The sequence below is a fragment of the Amblyomma maculatum genome, chromosome 1 (genome assembly GCF_055883805.1).
Source record: "Amblyomma maculatum isolate TAMU_Amacu chromosome 1, ASM5588380v1, whole genome shotgun sequence".
Taxonomy (NCBI): Eukaryota; Metazoa; Arthropoda; class Arachnida; order Ixodida; family Ixodidae; genus Amblyomma; species Amblyomma maculatum.
The window spans coordinates 365,576,770-365,598,795 of NC_139344.1; the positions used below are offsets into that span (position 1 = coordinate 365,576,770).

The window sequence follows — 22,026 nt, forward strand, 5'->3', positions numbered from 1 at the left end:
AACTATAAACCATATTTTGTATTTATGCCGAAAACTAGAAAAACGAAGAAAATAATATTTGCGTTTATTTATACGTTTATTCCCTACTGCGCCTGTTAACGCCTATTTACATTCATTGCCGACATTCTCAAAATGGTATGTGCTAGTTCATCCAATTAAAGACTCTAATACGTGTATTATCTAAGAGCCTCTTTATTTGTCACTCCTTTCTAAACACAGTTTAAATCTTGAATTCGGCACTTGATATCCCTATTGCTCAGTTGCAACTAAACACCACACAATACACGACTCTGTAAGCAGCTCATACCTTTCATAACTACAGCTTGGAAAGCACAATGATTTTTTGCGAGATTTTATCGTGCTTTTAGGTATAATGTGAATGACATAATGACTGATGAGGATTGTTTTTCGGAGCGAGTCATGTTTACTGTAATATTTTGGTGAGTTTTGTGAACAATGTTTTTTCATGAATCGTGTTGATCGAGCGCTGGGAAGATGATAACGAGTAGATACAAATGTTTACTATTGTAATTTGCGACTGCAAGGCTGTTTGGATAGAGAACTTTGAGCCTTCTCTCTTGTTCATTGGATGAAGCAGAATGTCAAGTTTATTTGACTGATGGAAAGAAAAAGATTATGTTGTAGTGACACATTTTGCTGCGTAAAGTAGAATATTTTCTGATAGCGGTACGGAGGATTGTTTTCGGCCTTTTAGCAGTCGGGTAGTAGTATGTCGTTAAACGAAACACTGACGTTGAACTTCTCAGTACTAGGTTACTGATTGGAATCTGACTTGTGCGGATCTTCATCGTCAATGTGCTCAGTTTAAGCGGGCGAAGTATATCTGAAAAAGTAGCAATTTTGTGAAGAGAAGGGTTGCAAACCTACCGCCGGTGCTTCCTAAGGAAAGCGAGGACACATCATACATTTCGAATAATCTTCGTATTAACTTACTCTGCAATTTCATTAGTCTAGAACCTGTGCGGCCCACTTGCTCTTTTTGTTTTTTTCTCACATTTGACGTGCTTGTGCTCGAATTTGTAAGTTGTCTTTTTCGAGTGCATTTTTATGATGCCATGTGTGATTTATTTTCAGCAAAGCATAGGCGCTCTGTCCATCTACGCAGCCAGCCTAACAATTGTCACAAGTAAGTCTCACGATCACTTTTCTATACATTTTATATTATCATCATCATGAACAACTTATTCGTGTTTTTCTTGTTATTTTTGAGCGACGTCTCAACATTTTATGGTACGGAGCCGGAAATTGCCTCGGTATCTCCGGATGACATTTGAGCTCATCAAAAGTCAGACTTGAACTTGGCCTGCCTAGCACCAAGTCTCGCTTAGTATGTGGTATGGTACATTCATGAATGACCACATGACTTACTGATCATTTATGAGCGCTTGACTGACCGACTTAAATATTTCGGCTCGTAAACAATTCCAGTAAATTATTCCAATTAAAATTATTATTTACGGTACATCAAGTTATATATTATTGGACAGTTTTGCGGATTAATCTCCTGGAATAATTGTCCTAATAATCAATTTTATTAGTAATCAGTGAAAATTGAACTTCGCGCAGCAGCGACAAGTTGTGTATCGTTGAATATTAGGCAGAATTTTAGTACTTTATATGCAGCTCTCAATTATACTTATTAGTTAAATATGATTAAAATTTATGTTTTTCCTATAACGCAAAATAATATATAATTGAAAAAGGCTTCGACGAATGGAATCCAGAGATATGTATAATCGTAAAGTAATCACTATGCTCTGCCTTTACCAATGGTTAAACTACTTCATTTTTTTTAATGTAATATGGTCGGTTGTTTTGTCAATATTTGCCGTGACTGACATGAAATATTCATCCAACACCTTTCCAAATTCGAGTAGGTGCTGATTGCACTGCCGCATTACCTTATTCAAGCCGTTCCGGTTAGCACAGTTTGTAGAACGACTGTTCGGTGAAGCTGTGGTCCTAAGTTCCAATACCTAACCCGGTAGAATTTTCCTTCTAACTACAAAGTTCCTGCGGAACCTTCTTAGCTTTCGTGTACAGACGAATATGTCCACGCTTGGGTTGATGAGGAGGGATTACTCGCATGCTGCGAATTTGGGGGATACACCAACTATTTGACCACGTACACAAGTATTACCACAGGTTCGCAGGTTGTGAGACATCACAAGGCTAAAGAGGCAGTATTAGGACATGGAGTTCGGCTAATTAGAATACATTCATTCCGAAATCGTCAAAGCTCACGAAGATGAAATACGAGGTTTACAATGTATGCGCTGCGTTGTGAAAGGGTCGCTGAGCCCGCCGGGGAGAGCAGAGTGCTTTGCAGTGTATTCATTCGCTTTTTGCCTTCATGTGCACTGTGACACCTTCAGAATAAACCACAGAGGTCACTTCAACAGCTCAAGTGAGAAGGATGGGTGAAATGGTGAACAGAACCAACTTGAACATTTGAGTCCTGAGCTGCGTTTGCTACTTCAAGGCCGCGCAGGCGCGTTAGTACTGGTTGGTTACAGCGTAGGCTTTATATTTAAGTCGGCTCTACTCGCACATTATGGGGTAGCTAACGACTGCTTTCTGACGAGTCCGCGAAAGACCACTGGCGTGGTGAGAACGTATCTATAGGTGCCTACTTCCTGTTCTGCCTACGTATGTGTGTGGTAATAGCGGCACAAATTAAGCGACTAGTTATTAAGGGAGTAACAGGGCGCTTGTGAACGAACGCCGACGGAGCCGTGGATGGGAGCCGCAAGCGCAGTGGCGTCATATACGTACAGTTGGAACTTAAGGGTCCCCCAAATTTTTGTGATCACCAGGAGAAACCGCAAATAAATTTTGTTCTATGCCATTCTATTTTAACCCCACGTTTCGAGACCAGGTCGGTCCCTTCTGCAGGGACAGCTGAAATGCAAGCCCGCAGTAGCAGGCAATGGTCTTTGCTTCCCCTTTCCCGACATGTGGTGCAATCTATTGGTATATACTCAAGGTAGCGTTCTCAGCTTCCTATTTACTGTTGTCGCTGTAAGCCGGGTAAACCAAGACTTGACGTTCCGCTTTTTGAAAAAACTAGTTTCCAAAACCAGGACGTTCACCTCCTCAAGAGAGATTTCGGGGTCGGCGCATTCGCAGTGCTCGGCGAGGGGTCGGTTTCAGAGTTCATTAACCGGACGTCGTTTTTTATGCTACCTGATTCGCTAATCGAGGTATTTTGTTTTGCCGATATATGAGGCCAGGCATCCAGGGCATAACAACTCGTAAACATTTACAAGGTCCCGAGCTCCCATTGTCCGGCCTCATATATCGTCGAAACAAGAAAATATATCAATAAGCGAATCAGACAAGTAATGCTACATATGACACTAATGCGACAGGTATAGATATCAAAATTTAGCCTTTTCGTTGTTTTTTTTTTAACTCACTGATAGGCTGTGAAACTATTGTAACTCATAGTGCCTAATTTAGGAGTTATTACCCGCTAAAATGGTTTAGCACCTCGTACACGTTGATGAACCAAGATAATGCTGCTCTATTTGGTGTTCTGAGAAGGTGCACTAAACTCTCATTAGGCTTAAAATTCTTTCAACTAGCTTCAAAAGAATAAGACGACAGACACCGTCGACTACCACCAACGCGACGATGTAGTTATTGGCACTCTCACCATCTGTCTCAGTTGGTTTTCTTTTAAGTAACACAATTTAGGGAAGGGGGGGGGGGGGGGGTGATGAAACCGAGACATATTAAAACAATCACAGTGAAGTCTGAGAGCATGCAAGGTCTCCCATTGACCTGCTACCTGTCAAACAAAACAATTTTAACTAAAGTAAGCTAAATGTACAGCCTTTGTAAAACATTTAGAGCCCAGGGGGCCTACTTCTGAGCCATAGTACGTGGCTCGTAATGCATTGCCATGTTGCCAGACTTCTTTTTCTTCTAACCTCTCCAATGGCTAGGACTTCCGCGATTGTTAGAGAACTCATAATATGCAGCCCAAAAGCAAAACCTCTGGGCTCTAAACTTTTGACAAAGGCTCTACCTTCTGTTTAATGCTGTGTATTCTGTGCCGCAAATAATTAATCGCTAATGGGCCGTAATATATTAAAATCGAGCGCTGCCTACTCTTGAGATTGGGCGATGAGCAAATAAAATTGTGCCTCGTTTATATGGAGGGCTTGCTGTATCATATTGTTTAAAAATAAAATCAATACTTTTGGAACTATTTTGTTGGTTGGTACTATTTTGCTCGTGCTACCATTGTGAAACTCGGGACAATAATGTAATATTTTCTTGCAAGCATTGATTTTTCGGTTTGCTTTTTTGTTGTTTTTGTATCTTTTATATTTGTATTCTTTATCTTAAATTTTGTATCTTTGTATCTTTCATACTTGTATTTTTTTTTCTTTTTTCGCCTATAGTAATAGTGTGTAGTCTTTCACATGCAGACGCCATCCAAAGAGCGTCGCATGTCCACTAATATCATGTTAAATTTATTACAGGCAGCTGAGTGTATAATGACAATAGAGTCGCGATATCATCAGACTAGTGAAAGAGAGAAATAACACCCCGTCATTCATAAAAATATGATGCGGAAGAAGGCGGTTCCTCGCTAACCTTCGGCCAAAATCCCGTGTAACTCGGCGTCGGTCAGGGTGAAACCGATGACTGCGTTGCTCTTCTACTTCATGGTTAAGTAATGAGGTCTCCCATTCAATTATTTCTAGTGAATGCATGAAATGGTAAACACAAGATTCCAAATATTTCAAGTATGCCCTGTGATTTATATATTTTCTGCGAATAACTATCTTCTTGTATTCTTGTTTTCTTTCAGTATTCGGGGCACCTCTTTTGTGGTGCAACATAATAATTGGATTTTGCGGAACGCTTTACACGGCACTGGTGAGCACTCAAAATGATCTTACTACCTAGTTACAGTGTTAATGAAACATTATTGATGACATTACCTTTTGAAACGTTTTGTTCCTTGGCAAGAGGATGATATAGAGGGCTTGCTTTCTTCGCCGTCTAAAATGTACATAAACATTGACGGACGTTCACGTTTTGCCTACAGCGTAGACGCGAAAGCCGTTTTAACTCCGTCTTGTTATTACCCGGAATTTTTAAAACTTCTTTGTTTAAGTTGGGTTTTGGGGAACGAAGGCGCAGTGTCTATTTAGGTGGGCACCTACACCTATTAATAACGGCACACAATTGGAGGTATTGTATATTGTCGGTTTGAGTTCCAGTCACAAAATATAGCACGCAGATGAATATTAAATGGGAAGCCACCTAGTATGACACCACTATGAGCGCTACATAAAGAACGGTCGTGAAACAATACTGATACAAGTTCACGTACTCTTTTTTCCCATTCCATTTGGAATGATTCAGAGTAATTTCTATCTACGGTGACAGCGACGCATTTCGGTATAGCGAGCTGTGTAGGTTGCTGCGTAAAAAAATGCAAGAGGAGCATCTTTGCGGTGTGTGCAGAGGGAATTTAGAGCATGCTCTAAATGATGCTCGACTTGCAAGTCGAACATCATCAGCATAACAGCATTTAATGCGTTCACGATTAGCTGCCTGGATTAGCTAACTACTTTTTTTTTTTTAGGTACAATTTTTAGCTCGGAAATAGAAACTTGTCAATAGTTCGCAAAATATTATTACCCTTTAAAGAACAAATCTTTTTAGGTGTTTGTAGTAAGTAATCATCTGATTACTAGGTGCTTTCCAACGTACCTTTGATACTTTCTACACACAAGTTCGTAAGCAGTAAAAAAATAATTGGTATTCTCTCTGCACCACTTTTTGGTTCCCATAAAATCAGACTAAAAAACGCATCACACACTTCAGTTGACTAGTCGTGATATAGTTGCGTGTTTTAATGGTGTCTTTTTTTGACCAAAAAATGTTAAGTACTTTGTCACTTGGATTAAAAAGTGATATCAAAGGCAGACGTGCTTGCACAGTGTCCTTCTTTGGCCAGTACAGTCATTAAGTTTTTGCTCAAGGATGAACATATCGCGTCCCCAGGAAAGAACAACGCAATTGCCATGAACATAGAATGCCGGCAAGTTAGGACACTTCCGAGGCTAAAGTAGAAAGGAGAGTTGATAAAATCTACCGGTTTCGCTGAGCTTTTTGTTGGGTGAAGTGTTCGGAAGAGGTGAACGATGCGCCCTCCAGCGGCGATGACCGTCTTCTGCCGCTTTTTGTGCATGCAGTTGTAAAAACAAAACGTGCATCTTTTGCTTCCCTGTCAAGGTGCTATCATTCGTACATCGAGCTATTGTTCCTCTTATTCAGTGCTTAGATGAAGGAAAAACGTTTAACATGCGCTGCGCCTCCATTCAAGTGGTGACATTTGAAGTATTAAAAGCAGCCATAAAAAAAGTATGAAGACGCTAAAGCTTTGGCTGAGTTGTTGGTCCTATATCGCCTTTATTTCGCCTTTTCATCGCGCGAATTCTCGTCTTTTGGGAGAACGAAAAAAATACAAATCTCGGTAAAATGCTAAACGTCTTTAGTTAGATCTTTGAGAAAAGAAGACACGGCATCTCTCTGCAGTGTCGGTGCAAACGTACACTTACAATTAACGGTATATAGTTGGCTGTACATATGTCATCGGTTTGAATACCAATCGCAAACTAACCTCTAGTTTGACTAGTAGATAGTATCATATGGTATGGTACGGTATGGTATGAAATAATATATGGGGTTTAACGTTTCAAAGGTAATTAGGCTTGAGAGACGCAAGAAAAAGGGGCACTTTTGCTTCACCGTCATGGTGCTATTATGCGTACATCGAGCCATTGTGTTCCATTGAGTATATGAAACCTAAATAGGAAAATGAATTGTGGGGCACCATTTGCAATGCTGCACAAAATCGGCTAGGTCACAATGTCGGTACGAAATCACGGGCACGTTTTTTTTTTTTTTTTTTTTCAGCACATTTTTCTCAATTGTGTGTTACGGCTACAGGAATGGCTTTTCGGCGAAAGGCGCTGCATATAAAATCGCACAATAATCTCGAACTAGTGCAACGCTGTTCAAAATGCTTCACTGTTGAAGATAGCTAAATGAGAGAATATGTTTCGCGTGAAAATAATGCAATAGTTACCTTCAAAACATTGCAGCGTTTTTTGTGTATATATTTTTGTCTCCCTGCACCGTTCAATTTTGCAGCTGACTGAACCTTCCAAAAACAATAACTATTTGTGAAGCAAAACTTCTAATCGGACAGCGGAGGGCATGTTTCCTTGCTGTGACATCGATAGAACTATTACATTTCTGTTGACAATACTAAATTAGTAGTTAAGGAAGCAGGTCTTCTTTATTGACCTTAAATGATTCAATTTTTGAAGTAGATATGTAACTATACAAAACTATGTAAAACGGTCAGTGTCTGGAATCGAACCTTAACAGCTACATTTCACTCATTATTCGATAAAGCAAGTTATTACCCAAAGGATGCAGACTTATTATGAAGCACCTTGCTTATTCTTCCTCTTAATCTTCTATATTTTGCAGGGAGGACTTCGAGGTGTGGTGTGGACCGACTGCATGCAGCTAATCTTCATATTACTGGGTCCCACAACAGTCATTGCAAAAATCATCATTGATTCGAGCCGCTCCAAAGGCGCACCACATGCGCTAAAAGAGCTCGATGTCACTACCTACATTACGAAGTAAGTTTTACCATTATAACAATTTAAGACTCACTTTCGATAGTTTCAAGCAAAATACATTCGTAACAGAAGATAAGTCTGTCGTCCTTCCTTTCCTTGTAATGTGTTTGGGCTGGTATCGTTGCGAAGCACTACCAGCTCGTCCAGTATGTATTTCTGTCGTAAAAAACCTAAGTTTACCTACCGCGATGGAAAAATCATATTTTGAATATCATCATTTCGGAGCTGAAATCATTCTTCTCTGACTATTTAGAAAACATCACAAAAAGCGATTCTACAATATATCTTGCTGCTTTATCATTTTAGTGATTTAAGCACGATAAACGCTTCCGCCTTGTCGTGGCGGAGGGGCTTGCGAATCTCGATTTAGTCGTGAGCTCTGCTGTGTAGGGCCACCCAAGATAGTTAGGTCACGGCAGAGAGCGCTGACAATGTGATTCACTGGAGAAGGTCATGGCAACCCACTCCAGTATTTCCTGCCAAGAAAACCCTATGACCAGTTAAACCCTGGCTGCTCATTGGAGGGTCAAATTCTAAAGTTAAAGCTCAGCTGTTTTGGTCATCTGATGAGAAGAGAGGAGTTGCTGTGGAAAGATTTAATGTTGGGAAAGGTTGAGGGTCACCGGAGAAGGGCTAGGCAGCGAACGCGATGGTTAGATGGCATCCTCGAGACGCTGCCGATGAAGTTATGTGATGTTAGGAAGATAGTGAGAGACCGGAAAGCGTGGCGTGATATAGTTCATAGGGTCACGAAGAGTCGGACACGACTGAACGACTGAACTGAACTGAAACGCTTCTAAGAGCCCAAGTTTTATTAGAACAACGTTTCTATAGAGAGCCTCTTGAAGAATGCTAAGCGCATTCAAATATTGCCTTAGCGCTCAAGTTTTTAAAGGAGCACCAAATTTTAAACATCGCATATTCTGGTTACGCTTTATGGCTTAGATATACGAATCTCCTCGCGAAACATCACATACTCCTTAGCGCCGGGAACTGCTCTCTGCGCTTGTCGACACTTCTTATTTCGGACAGCGATGACATTTGCGCATCATTCTGCAACGTTCGAAATCACACTCGATGATTTTTCAAAATAATATTTTAGAATATTTTACTATACGACGATTTATTTCATAAATTATTGTTTCATATTAGAGGCTTCCACGCTGTTTTCTTCAGAGTTGTGAATCTTCAAAACAATAACCGCACACTTGTGTCTAGCTGAACATTTGTCTCGTCCTTTAGCTAGCCTTAGCACATGCTTATGTACGCTGTTGTATTGCTTTATAGATTCTAACATGTATTCGTGCTACTTAAAGCAGTGAAAAACGAAATGAACCAAGCCACAATAGGACAAAGGCGGTACTCACTTTCAACTACGTTTGTTGTAGAAATTTCAATACATACTTTAAACACGATTAAGTGTAAAAGGGGGTATGATGACCTCTCCCGCGCTCCCTTGAAGGGCCACGGCTTTCCCTCTAAGCTCTGGGGAAGATTTTCAGCGTTTTAAATGCCGAATGTCATCATCATCAGCCTGACTATACCCAGTGCAGGGCGAGGGCCTCTCCCATATTCCTCCAATTAACCCGATCCTGTGTTAGCTGCATCCACTTGACCCCTGCCAACGTGTTAACCTTATTCGCCCACCTAACTTTGGGCCGCCCCCTGGAACCGTTTCCTTCCTTTGGAATCCAGTTTGTTACCCTAAGCGGCTATAGGTTATCATTTCTTCGCACTACATGTCCTGTCCATGCCCGTTTCTTCTTCTTGATTCCCGCCAGAATATCTGTGATCTGAGTTTTCTCTGACGCACTCGACTTTTCCTATATCCTAATGTTATTCCTACCATTTTTCTTTCCATAGCCCTCTGCATTGTCTTCAACTTAAGTAGAACCCTCTTTGTTAGCCTCCACGTTTCAGCCCCTTAGGTAAGTACAGATAAGATGCAACTGTTGTATAATTTCCTCTTGAGCGATACCAGCAAGCTGCTAGTCATAATCTGGGAGTGCTTTCCAAATTCGCTGCATCACAATCCTATTCTCCTTGTTATTTCCATTTGATGGTCCGGATCTGCGGTTACTACCTGTCTTAAGTAGACATATCTCCTACTACTTCCATTGCTTCGCTACCTAACGTAAACTGCTGTTCCTTCCCGAGGCTGTTGAACATTACCTTAGCCTTCTGTATATTGATTTTCAAGCCTACCTTTCTACTTTTCCTGTCTAGGTTCATCCCCCGAGTTGCTTAGCAAGGCATTGTCATCAGCAAATCGCAGATTACTGAAGTATTCTCCATGTACCCTTATCCCTAACTGCTCCCAGTCTCTAAATACTTCTTCTAAGCAAGCTGTAAATAGCACAGGAGAGATCGTGTCTCCTTGCCTAACACCTTTCTTTATAGGAATTTTGTTACTTTATTTATGCAGAATTATGTTCGCTGTGCATCTTCTCTATATATCTTCCAGCACTATCACGTACGGCTCGTGTACACCCTGAGTTCGCAATGCCTGTGTGACTGCCGAGGTTTCTACTGAGTCAAATTCTTTTTCGTAATTAATGAATGCTATGTATAAGGGTTGGTTATATTCCGAGCCTTTTTTCTATCACCTGGGTGATGGAATGGATGTGATCGATAGTAGAGTACCCTTTTCGAAAACCTGCTTGATTTTTTGCTTGGTTGCAGTCTAAATTTGTCCTGATTCTATTAGCGATTACCTTAGTAAATACTTTACACGCAACAGACAGCAAGCTGATTGGTCTGTCATTTTTAAGGTTCTTAGAGTCCCCTTTCTTATGAATGGGGATAATGTTTGCATTCTTTCATGGTTCCGGTACCGCCGATGACACCAGGCACTGCGTATACAGGGTGGCCAGTTTTTCTAGCTCAATATCCCCCCCCCCCCCCTGTCCTTCAAAAAATCTGTAGTTATCTGATCCTCTCAAGCTGATTTCCCCCTTTTCATAGTTTCTAATGCTTTATTGACCTCGTCCTTCGTCACTGGTGGAACGTCTTGACTATTTTTCCCTACCGCCAATCTCATCAAGGTCCTGACTACCTTGGCTACTGTAGAGATCTATATAGAACGTCCCGGCTACTTTGACTATCTTGCCCATATTCTTGATGGCGTTGCCCGCCTTGCCCCTTATCGCATACATCTGGTTTTTGCCTATGCCCAATTTTTTTTTACCGCTTTAAGGCTTCCCCCGTTTTTTACAGCATGCTCAATTTTCTCCATGTTGTACTTCCTTATATCGGTCAATTTGCGCTTATTGATTAGCTTCAATATCTCTGCCAATTCTATCTGGTCTGCTGGATTGGAAGCTTTCATACTTTGGCGTTTGTTAATAAAATCGTTCGTCTCCTTAGACAGCTTACCGGTATCCTCTCTAACTATGCTACTGCCTACTTCTACAGCACACTTAGTAAGGATTTGTATGAAATATTGTTCATTACTTCTAGGCTAATATCATCATCCATACTTTTCTTTTTATACCATCACCCGCGTCCGACGCACCGCTTTAAGAAATCGAACGATCCAGTTTCCCTCACCGGCAGCGTTACAAGCACAGTTTCCACCTTATAAAAGGTGCAAACCACGATTCAAACGCTGTTGTGGAAGCAGAACACCCAGTGACTGCTTCACCCCCCCCACCCTCCTTCCTCTTTACGATTAAACTACGTTTTCCTAAATAGGAAAGTACATTTTATTCTATTTTCAAACTTTCAAATTCGTGCAGCAATTACATAGCTTGATACGTAAGCCTACTCGGTAGTGCAACATCCCACCTTTTCTACGTTGCATCTACTCTAATGGACATAGCATGCGTTTTTAACCTCTTTGCGCATTGATTCGCCGGTGAACATTTTAGTATTTTTTGTTAAAATCGTTCTTTCCAGTACTAAAGCGCCTGGGGGAACTTCATTTCTTAAGTCCACCAACTATTTACTGCATTTCTCATGCGTTGCGTGTTTAATTATTTATTCCTCAAAGGTCCGGGGACATTACATGAGGTGTGGGCTGTGAAATGTATTATGAATACAAAATATCTTCGATGGCGGTTTTGTATTGGCTGAAGTTCGTGATGGTTGCCACTTCGGATGGAAGGCCATTGCAGTCTGGAGCTGTTTTCAAGAAATAAGACTGATAATATGTATCGGTGCGGGCTTTCATTGGATAGACGGCGTTAGGGTGAGAGTTACGAGAAATGCGATGAGCACGTGTGATAGGAGTAGTTTCAGGATCGAAGGTACTATAAAATTTGTGATATAAGGAAACACCAGCGATCTTGCGACGACAGGCCAATGTAAGAAGGTCAAGCCGAGAATTAGGTGCCTAGACGCTGGTGTGATATGAATAGTCGTAAGGAATACATCTTGCAGCGCGGTTCTGGATAGATTCTAGAGTTTCAATAAGGTTAGTAAAAGAAGGATCGTACGCGGCGCATGCAAACTCTAATTTCGACCGTACAAATTTTAAGTAAGCAAGCAATTTTATTGAACGGGGTGCTAAGGCAAGGTTACGGTGTAATTACCCTAAAATTTAGTTCGCTGAATTAGTTATATGGTGAACGTGTTGCGACAAGGTTAAATCTTTGCTCAAGTGGATATCGAGATATTTATAGGAGTCTACTGATCTAATGGGGATATTGTTAATTGTATACATCGCGTCCAGGTGATTGCGATGGCGGTGGAAAGAAAGAAGAGGGGTTTTAGTGGAATTTAATGACATTAGCCAAGTGTTACACTTGGCAAATGTCATTAATATAAGAAATAAAAGAAGGAAAAGTTTTTGCATTTAGGTCAATATTACTACCAGAACAATAACTTGTAGTCTTGGGAGATGGAACAGACAGTCGAACCTTAAGGAGTAACACTGGAAAATTGGTACAGGAGCTAGTTCAGGTGAAGTGGTAAATATATTTCCCTGTGGTACATCTGCAGCTGCAGTTCTTGCCGATTTTTTTGCAGTAGACATTATTTCCTACGACAAATCCCTATTTGTATTTCGGATTTTAGACCAACAAATGCACACTAACCGTGGAGATGTTCACCGTGGTGCGCACTTCAAATTCTCTGCTCTCTTGCGCTGATGCCAGCGCCGCAGACCGGTGCTTGTAGCACGAGAATCAGAGGAAGTGCATGCCAGAAACGTCTTTGCCATCACCGATTGCTCATATAAATGCCGCAATAATCTATGATCATCCCTCCCAGTCATTACTGCCGCTCCGCTAGGAGTGGTCTGGCTGTGAGCTTATTTGGTACTAGATGTCAGAAGGGGCTTCGGCGATTGGTTTATGAATGAGCTTTATGAATGAACATTTATGCATGCTTATGAATGAACATTTATGCGGGTTTACGAATTAACATTTTATGCACGAGCATCATGCAGTTATCTTTCGGCAATAAGCACCTGCAGCACGATACACGACATGCATGGATACATTACTTTAAAGTAAAATGCGCGTTGGCGGTCAGGAGAAAAAAGAAAAGCGGCTATACAATATAGATTTCCGTTTTGTCCGGTAGGTCACAACTAGTATCCGCTAGTGCACCTTTACTAGTGCACACATGTACTTTACGAGTTTTATCTAGGTTCGGATTGTAACTTGAAATAGTATTATTTGTGTTGTTCAATTACCAGCTTGGCATTTGACATGACGCACGACGAAAACATCTGGTCCGCTCTGCTAGCCTCGACGATGGCGTCCGTATACCGAATGGGCATCGATCAAGTGGTTGTGCAAAGGTGCATGGCGTCCCGAACATTCAGAAGTGCTCAGAGGTACGATTGCGACATCAGTTGTGTACACATGCTTAAAAATTGTTTGCTAGTACCTGTAATTGCAGTAAAAAATTATTCCATTGGCTATATGATGGTTCTAATGTAAAGAATATTTCTCCCCCTTTCGCGTCCCTTAGTCCATCAAGTTTGGTCTTGCATCAGCATAAGGTTCTCATAAAAAGTGTTGCTGGCGTTTAGAGCAATCGATCATTTTGCGGTCAGGCTCAATTGTTGCAATATGACTTAACTCGACAACCAAAAAGTGCTGTAGATTACTGGGGGCATCATAAACTTGTAAACACTAGACAGTTAGGAGAACACCCGTGAGAGAAGTGACAGTTACTGAGTAGAACGAGGTGAAGAAGATGGCGACACATACGAAAAAGTACAGAACTGAGTTCGCTAGCCAAATCAACGTTTCGAAAAGGGAACTACTTTTCGTCTGGCAGCGCGATGATCACTGGAACAATATATATACGCTTTTGCTTGCAAGGAATAGTGGCAAGGTTGCCCAACCTCTGTGCCCGAGGATGCGGTGTCGAATCGTGGCCTCGGCAGCCGCTTTTCAATGGAGGTGAAAAGCAAGGCGCCTATGTGCTGAGCGATGTCAGTGCGCATTAAAGAATCACAGATGGTCGAAATTTCCGGAGTCTTCCACTGTGGCGTTTCTCATAGCTTGAGTCGCTTTGAGACGTTTAATCCCGTGCACCACCACCCCTTTTCCGAAACTTTGGCTCGGTTGCAAACTCAGGCTCCCCCTCAACTTGTGTTCATTATTCCCCGTCATACTGTGCAGCCATCTTCTTACTATTGATTTAAGTCAATGTAAGCGATGCAAGGATCTCCCGGCAAAACATCCGGGTAATCATCAAGAAAGGAAATTATTAACCTCAACGAATTCGACATTTGATTGGTAGGGCTGTCACCGTAAGATACTTGGAATACTTAATCTGAGGAAGGTTCCCGCAAATATATAGGACGTATATGAAACGTTTTGTTCACTTGTCTATTGTTGCAGCGTTAATCACAGGTGAATCTGATAAGAGGTTTTATAGATATGGGACAAAATAAATTTTATGCGGCGTCGGTTTAGGTTAGTTTAAAGCTTAGGTGAATCCGCCAAGGTTGTCGCATACGTATACGATCGAAATATAATCTTAAAGTACCTTTGTAGCAATAATTTTGGGCGAGCCTTTTTTCTTTGTTTTCCTCTCAGTATATAATTTATTTTGGAATACTCAGAGTACGTACGATCCTCTCTGAAGAATTGATTGTTTTTTCACCCCAAAATTTTCTTTCAAAGGTGAGACCCATAGGCACCTTTAGTCCCGCCTGGAATTGCAAGCCTTTTTGTTTTCTGTCAGTATATAGTTTATACTTGAATACATAGAGTACGTACAATCTTCTCTGAAGAATTGATTGTTTTTTCACCCAAAATTTCTTTCAAAGATGAGAATCATGAGCACCTTTTGTCCCACCTGGAATTTCATCCTACATTCACTGCTGAAATTATCTCCTTTTTCAATTTTATTGCAGAACGCTTTTAATAGGATCTTTCATGCTTGTCGCGGTCTACGTCGTAAACTTGGCCGTTTCTCTAGCCTTGATCATCTGGTTCTGGGGCTGTGACCCGAAGTTGACTGGTGAAATCAAAAGCCATGATCAGGCAAGTCATCCTCATTTCAATCAAGGCTTTTGGATAAGAAATACAGCCATATCCAAATGGACATTTTAAAAAACAACCGCACAATCATCGAATGTACTGTAATTGTATGCTGCGCTTTTTGCTCCTCCATAAAAGGATTTCATTATCTCATAGTATTGCTTTGACTAGGAATTTTGTACTGATTGACTAAAGATAAAGCGCACAGGAAACACACACGAGAGAAGCAGGCACAGGACACGCGCTGTACTGTCTGATTTTCTTGTGTTTCCTGTGCGCTTTATCTTTAGTCAAGCAATGCACCATCTAGCCCAATTTCAAGTTTTGTTAAACTATCTTTTGTATTGATGTAGTCATGTGCGGCTGTAAATAACCGCGTTGCGTCAGTTTATGTGGTTGTCGACGGAATCTTTTATGTGAAATAAGAAAAGAGAATAGCTGAACTGTAGACAGGTTTTTGTTCGCAATCTTTGTCCCGAATTTAGATTTCAGGCGGGTTTGATTTTACGCCTTGTGCTAGGGCTCCTGTCGCATCACTTTGTCCTAAATTTGCCGGAATCAAGAAAAAAGTTCCTCTCATATTGTAAATATAATCTAAATTCCATATATTTAAAGTCGATTTAACAAACGTCTTGGTTTAACGAAGATATTCATATTCCCCCTCAGACGTCCTAATTATCCAATGGCTTTAGTAACTCGAAAAAACAGAACTAATTTCATTATCCGTCCTCATTTAACGAACATTTTGCTGAAAATGAAGGTGAAAAGTTTATGGTCTATTTTGTACAAACCATTCAAGAATGTATTGACTGCGGGTCAACGGTAACATCGCGCAGCAGCTGCGTCCCATTTATGCCAAACTGAGTGACGCAAAACGCGAGCTATATTGATTTTAATTCACGAGATTTCGCCAGCGGTAACAAGCAGTCCGTCGACACGATGTCGGCAACTGTGCCCTTTTTTAAAATCGGGACAATATATGGTTACCTCTAATTGGCTGCGACAGTTTGCCGGAACGCATAAGGGATGAACGTACAAAAAATTCGGGCAAATATTACTTAAAAACCACCAAGAAAGTAAAGATAAGCGACGTCTCTGCTGGGAAAGAAATGTAGTCCCCTGGAAACCTTTTTGCCGATGTACAATCTTCATGGCTTCTTTTCATATATGCTATCAGTGTTGGTGGTTGCGGGAGCCGTCATTTCATGTAGCAACATGGCATACTAGATAAGTTGGTATTGTAGGTAAAAATGACGTAACAGTACAGCTTCCCTCAACCTTTGTTTAGGGGGCGTTGTTAAGTCTTTTCAAATCATTTTATTTTCAAAGCATTTACGCTTCCCGAATATGATGCGGCGCTACTTCCTTCATACCACGACACCATATAATAATTGATTGTATCGGATAAAAATACCGAGAAATACCTCCCTCAATTTAACGAAGTTCCCGAATTAATTAAATATATCAGGGCTCCCACCAACTTCGTTAAATCCAGCTTTAACTATACCCGTAGCACTGACATTGCTACGTTAAATGAAAGGCTCACCATGTTCAGTGTCAGCTGCCGTAAAGGTACCTCCACTTCAGAGGAACAGGAGTTCTTATAACAGTTATTTCTTTAGGAAGGTCGAGCACCTCCTGCGATCCCCCGCAGGGGGCACCTGTTAAAGCAGGTGTTCGTGTGTTTTGTGCGACACCACGGACCCGGAGCACCCACGTTTAGCCGTGCGTGGCATCGCTGTGTCTGCGGAAAAGGGGATCCTGATGGTCGAGCCGATGCCGAGTGTTTGGACCTTTAAGGCCCCTCGGCGGAGGCAACACACCACTTTGGCCCACGCTTCCCATAGACGGCACCTCTGGCCTGACCCGACCGGGGGAAATCGGCAGTCGCCTTTTCCTATCCGCCCCTGCATCTTTTGCTTTCTTGTCTTCTTTCTTACAACTGACCTCTCTTCTCCTTTTTTTATTCGATTTTTCCTTTTTCAGGTGGCAAGGGTTAAACTTGTGTGGCTAACCACCCTGTGTTACGCTATATGTCTAATGTGGTTATAGTCAGGGTGTAAGGCTGGCGTGAGCTGGACTTCATCGGAAGCTCCTGTCCCGTCCCCTTGTTGGGCTCGGTGGTGGTTGGCCGCCACCCTGGTCGAACAACATTATTTTATTGGCTTCTTTACTCTCACATGATCGATCCCGAAAAAGGGGTCGCACCGATGAAACCTCCAAATTCTTCCTGAAAAATCTGAACAGGTTAACGATATCATGAAGTACACAGTGACAACACCGAGAAAACGGCTAGACAAATCTCACCTTTCATAATGACCAAGACACTGAAAGAAGTAATAGGCCAGTGTTACAACGTGAAGAAACTTCCGAACGGAGACCCTCTGTTGGAACTATTTTATAATGATCAGTACGAAAAACTGTCCACATTGAAATCTTTTGGTGAAATCCCTGTGACCATCAGTCCACATCGTTCTCTGAACAGTGTCCGCGGAGTTATCTCTGACGACGACCTCAGATACCTGACTGAATAGGAACTGATAGAGGGTCTAAAAGAACAAAACGTAACAGATGTGTGTAGGATAAAAGTGAGGCGTGATGACAAAGAGATTCCAACCAAGCACCTAGTCCTGACATTTGCACAAAGCATCCTCCCCGAATCAGTCGAAATGGGCTATGTGAAACTTCAACTCAGGAAATATATTCCAAATCCTCGCCGCTGTTTCAAATGTCAACGCTATGGTCACGGCTCCCAGACCTGCCACAGCCAGCTGCCACAGCCAGCCAAAACGTGCTACCCGTGAACACGATTCCCAGAAATGTGAGGGTCAGCCACATTTGTGTGTCAACTGTGACGGCAGTCATCCTGCCTATTCACGCACATGCCCAATATGGAAACAGGAAAAGGAAATCATTACCATCAAGGTCAAAGAAAACATAACTTTCAGAGAAGCATGAAATCGTGCTGTGTCAAATAAACCTGCCTATTCTGTTCTGGCGCAACAGGGCACTGAGCCACAATAGACTCTGGCACCTGCCCAGGTTTCACACAGTGAACCGGGAGCAGGGCCATCCATGCCCTTGGTGGCTGCGGCCAGCGCTGCGCCACCACCACAAAAACAGGCTGCGCAGACCCCCAGGTCAGCTGGCCCCAAGGCCTCGCACCACGCGGTGAGGGCAAACACAAACGTACCTGTGCGGCCTGCACGGTTGTCCAGCGTGTCAAAACACACGATGGACCCAAGCCAAGGCAGTCCTGTGCCGTCCACGTGGAACGAGCGGCGCAGCTCCTTGGATCGACAGAAAAGAGATAAGCCCCGAATCAGAGGGTCCGAAAGCAAAACTTAGCCTTCTCTACTCATTTAATACAAAATGGCTTTTATATACAATGGAACTGCAGAGGACTTTTAACTAATATGAATGACATAAAATACTTATTTGCCACTCACTCACCATTAGCCTTGTGTTTGCAAGAAACAAACTTAGGTCCCAAACATAAGAACATACTCAAAACTATACAGTCTTCCGTCGCGACCGAGAGCAGGCTCTCAGGCTCTCGAGTGGCGTTGCCATCATAGTAAAAAAATTGAGTAGCAGTTCGAGAACACAAACTTAAAACTAAGTTTGAAGCTATAGCAGTAGCTTTACAGCTTTTAAAACAATAATTGTGTGCTGCATATACTTAGAGCCAGACCTTAAATTTAGCATTCATGTATTAGATCTTTTAAAGCAGCTTCCAGAACCATTTTTATTAGTAGGAGATTTTAATGTCCATTCCATCCTTTGGTGCAGTAGAAAAACGGATACAAGAGGCGAAGTCATAGAGGATTGTATACTGTGTAATAAAATCTGCGTTCTTAACACCGGGAAACCAACCTACTGTTCATCAAGTTCAGGAAAAATTAGCTGTATTGATGTATCTCTCAGCTCACCCTCTATTTTTACAGATTTTAAATGAGACGTTTTAGATAACCCATACAGAAGTGATCACTTACCTGTACTAACAAGCTTAACATCTTCACCACAAACCATCCCATCAAGCCGCGACGCTGGAAGCTGCATTTAGCCGACTGGACACTGTTTAGAGAGAAGGCCAGCCTAGAAAAAATTTCTTCAGATGAATATAATATAGATGAACTAAATGATGCTTACACAAATTGCTTCCTTACTGCAGCGCACATAGCAATTCCTCAGTCTTCTGGAGTGATGAAACGAAATCAGTCTGGCATTCAAAAGAATATAAAGAAGCAAAAAAGGAACATAACAAAGCATAGGGAATTTTTCGCAGGTACCCAACACAGGACAGTTTCGTAAAGTTTAAAAAAGCAATAGCCAAAGCCCAATACATCCGCCGCCGCGCACAAAAAAAAAAAAAAGTCCTGACAGAATTAAGTAACATCAATAAACAGCTCAACAACATCAAAACAAATGTGGGAACAGGTTTGAAAACTAAAGGGCAGCTACTATCCTTTCACCATTCCCCTTCTAACAGCCTCCGGAGTACAGACAACTATACAAGAACAGGCCGACAGCTTAGGTGAATATTTTTCTGGAGTTTCCAGTTCATCACACTACTCTCAAACATTCTTAAAATACAAAAACACAGCAGAGAAGCAAAAATTCCCAACAAGTGATGGTACAAAAGAATCGTATACAATAGCTTAATTACACTAAAAGAAATAAAAAATGTCCTAGATGCCGGTAAACAGACTCCACTTAGTCCTGACCAAATTCACTATGAAATGCTCGCCCACCTATCCGAACCTGCTACAGAGGCACTATTAGGATGTTTTAACCAAATTTGGGTCATAGGAAAATTGCCAGAGGCGTGGGAAAAAGCTGTTGTCGTACCATATTTGAAACCTGGAAAGGAGCCGACATCTCCTGGTAGTTATAGGCCCATTGCTCTCACCAGCGTTTTAGCAAAATCATTTGAAAGTATTTTAAACATCAGACTAACTTTTGTTTTTGAATCTCACGAACTTTCAAATATTCACCAGTGTGGTTTTAAAAAAGGATTCTCAACAACTCACCATCTCATGCGTCTCGAAAACACTATCAGAGGGGCTTTTATACAGCGACTGCATTGTCTTGCCGTTTTCTTTGACCTTGAGAGGGCATATGACACAACTTGAAGGTTTAGGATATTGCGCAACCTGGCAGATTTAGGCATACGTACCAGAATGCTAAAGGTTTTAAGCGACTTTTTGTCACATCGTTCGTTTCAAGTACGTCTTGGGACCACCATGTCAAGAACCTTTCTGCAGGAGAATGGTTTACCCCAAGGGTGCATTTTAAGCACAAAACTTTTCGTTGTAAAAATTAATACGATTAGCAAAGTAATGCCAAATTTCATAATGTATTCACTCTATGTGGACGATCTTCAAATAGCCTACACATCGTGCAACATGTTCACATGTGAGAGACAGGTCCAATTAACAATAAATAAGCTAACGAAATGGGCCAGTGATAATGACCTTAAATTTTTTCCGCAGAAGGCAGTGGCAGTTATGTTCTCGCTCAAACGAGGCATATAGCGCAACCCTACCTTACACCTAAATGAAATGAAATTGCCCGTAAACAATAACCACAAATTCTTAGGCATTACGTTTGACAAAAAACTCCTTTCTCCCCCACATACAAGCACTAAAGAAAAAAGCCTCCAAATCCGTAAACGTTGAGGATCTGATAGGGCATGCCTTTTGCATATATATCGCTCTGTTATGCGCTCTAGCTTGGACTATTGAAGCATAGTCTATGGATCAGCTAGGCAATAAAGAAATTAGACCCAGTGCATAACTTAGGCCTCGGCCTTGCTTGTGGTGTGGTGTGGGTCTCCGGTGGATAGCCTCTATGTGGAAACTAACGAGCTTTCACTGAAAGATAGATGAGCTTTACTTACATGCGCATATTTCCTCAGAATAAAGTCACAAAAAAAAAACACCTGTGCAGTTCAATAGTCACAACTTGCCCATTCAGAGTCATTTTCACAAATAGTCCTCAGTCAACGAGGTCATCGATAATGCGGTTCGAAGAGATATGTTGCAAACTCCATATTCTGGACACATTACCGGATATCGCTCAAAACAGCCCTCTACCACCATGGTACAATCTTCTCACAATCTGTGATCTCACTCTCACACAGTTTCCAAAGACTAAAACCCCACAAGAGCACATTATTCAGGAATTCCTTAAACTTCAGGAGGACTACAGAAGCTTCAGAGTTTTATACCAATGGATCGAAAAGAGCTGTGTACAGAGGAAGTGCAGTTGTGCGATGATTTTCTGGTGAAATAATAAGGCTTCCACACTGCGCATCTATTTTCAATGCTGAATCCCACGCCATTTGTGTTACTGTAGAGAAAATAATAAAAGAGAATGTTACAAAGAGCATTATTTAGACAGACTCCCTAGCCGTCCTCACAGCTCTAAATCTAAGAAATGCAGCCGCTCCGTTACTCGGAGACATAATACACAATATAGCAACAGCCATTGCTCGAGAATATAACATAAAATCCTGCTGGGTTCCGAGTCACGTGGGCATTAAAGGAAACGATAGAGCAGACACATGTGCTGCGAAACCCCGTGACAAGCAAATGAAGAGTATAAACATGCCCTACAAAGACTGCATGAAACTTGTACATTGCAAAAAAAAAAAAAAAAGAAAAATGGCAGTCATCCTGGAATAGTAAAGTGGATAACAAACTACAGCTAGTAAAGCCCATTTTGCGAGAATGGAGGTCGTGCCGGCATCAGGAACGTTTCATAGAAGTAATACTATGCCGCCTCCGCATTGGACACACACACCTGACACATAATTTTCTGCTGACAAAACAAGACAAACCTCAATACGAAGAATGTTGAGAACAACTATT

General features: G+C 41.6%; 1 protein-coding gene and 1 long non-coding RNA gene across 2 annotated transcripts in view; one reads left to right on the forward strand and one right to left on the reverse strand.

The window, feature by feature from the left end:
- LOC146208022 (sodium-coupled monocarboxylate transporter 2-like) overlaps positions 1-22,026 on the forward strand; it is a 56,143-nt gene that overhangs the window by 10,070 nt on the left and 24,047 nt on the right. Inside the window, exons 3-7 of the mRNA XM_084591706.1 lie at positions 1,096-1,147; positions 4,847-4,914; positions 7,549-7,706; positions 13,348-13,488; positions 15,025-15,154. Coding sequence (XP_084447832.1) covers positions 1,096-1,147; positions 4,847-4,914; positions 7,549-7,706; positions 13,348-13,488; positions 15,025-15,154 — 549 coding nt within the window. The remainder of the gene's footprint in view (positions 1-1,095; positions 1,148-4,846; positions 4,915-7,548; positions 7,707-13,347; positions 13,489-15,024; positions 15,155-22,026) is intronic.
- On the reverse strand, positions 17,455-19,376 carry LOC146208023 (uncharacterized). Its single transcript, XR_014705708.1, has 4 exons — positions 19,304-19,376; positions 19,147-19,228; positions 18,286-18,441; positions 17,455-17,478 (listed from the first exon to the last, which is right to left on the reverse strand). It is a non-coding gene; the product is annotated as an uncharacterized LOC146208023 (long non-coding RNA).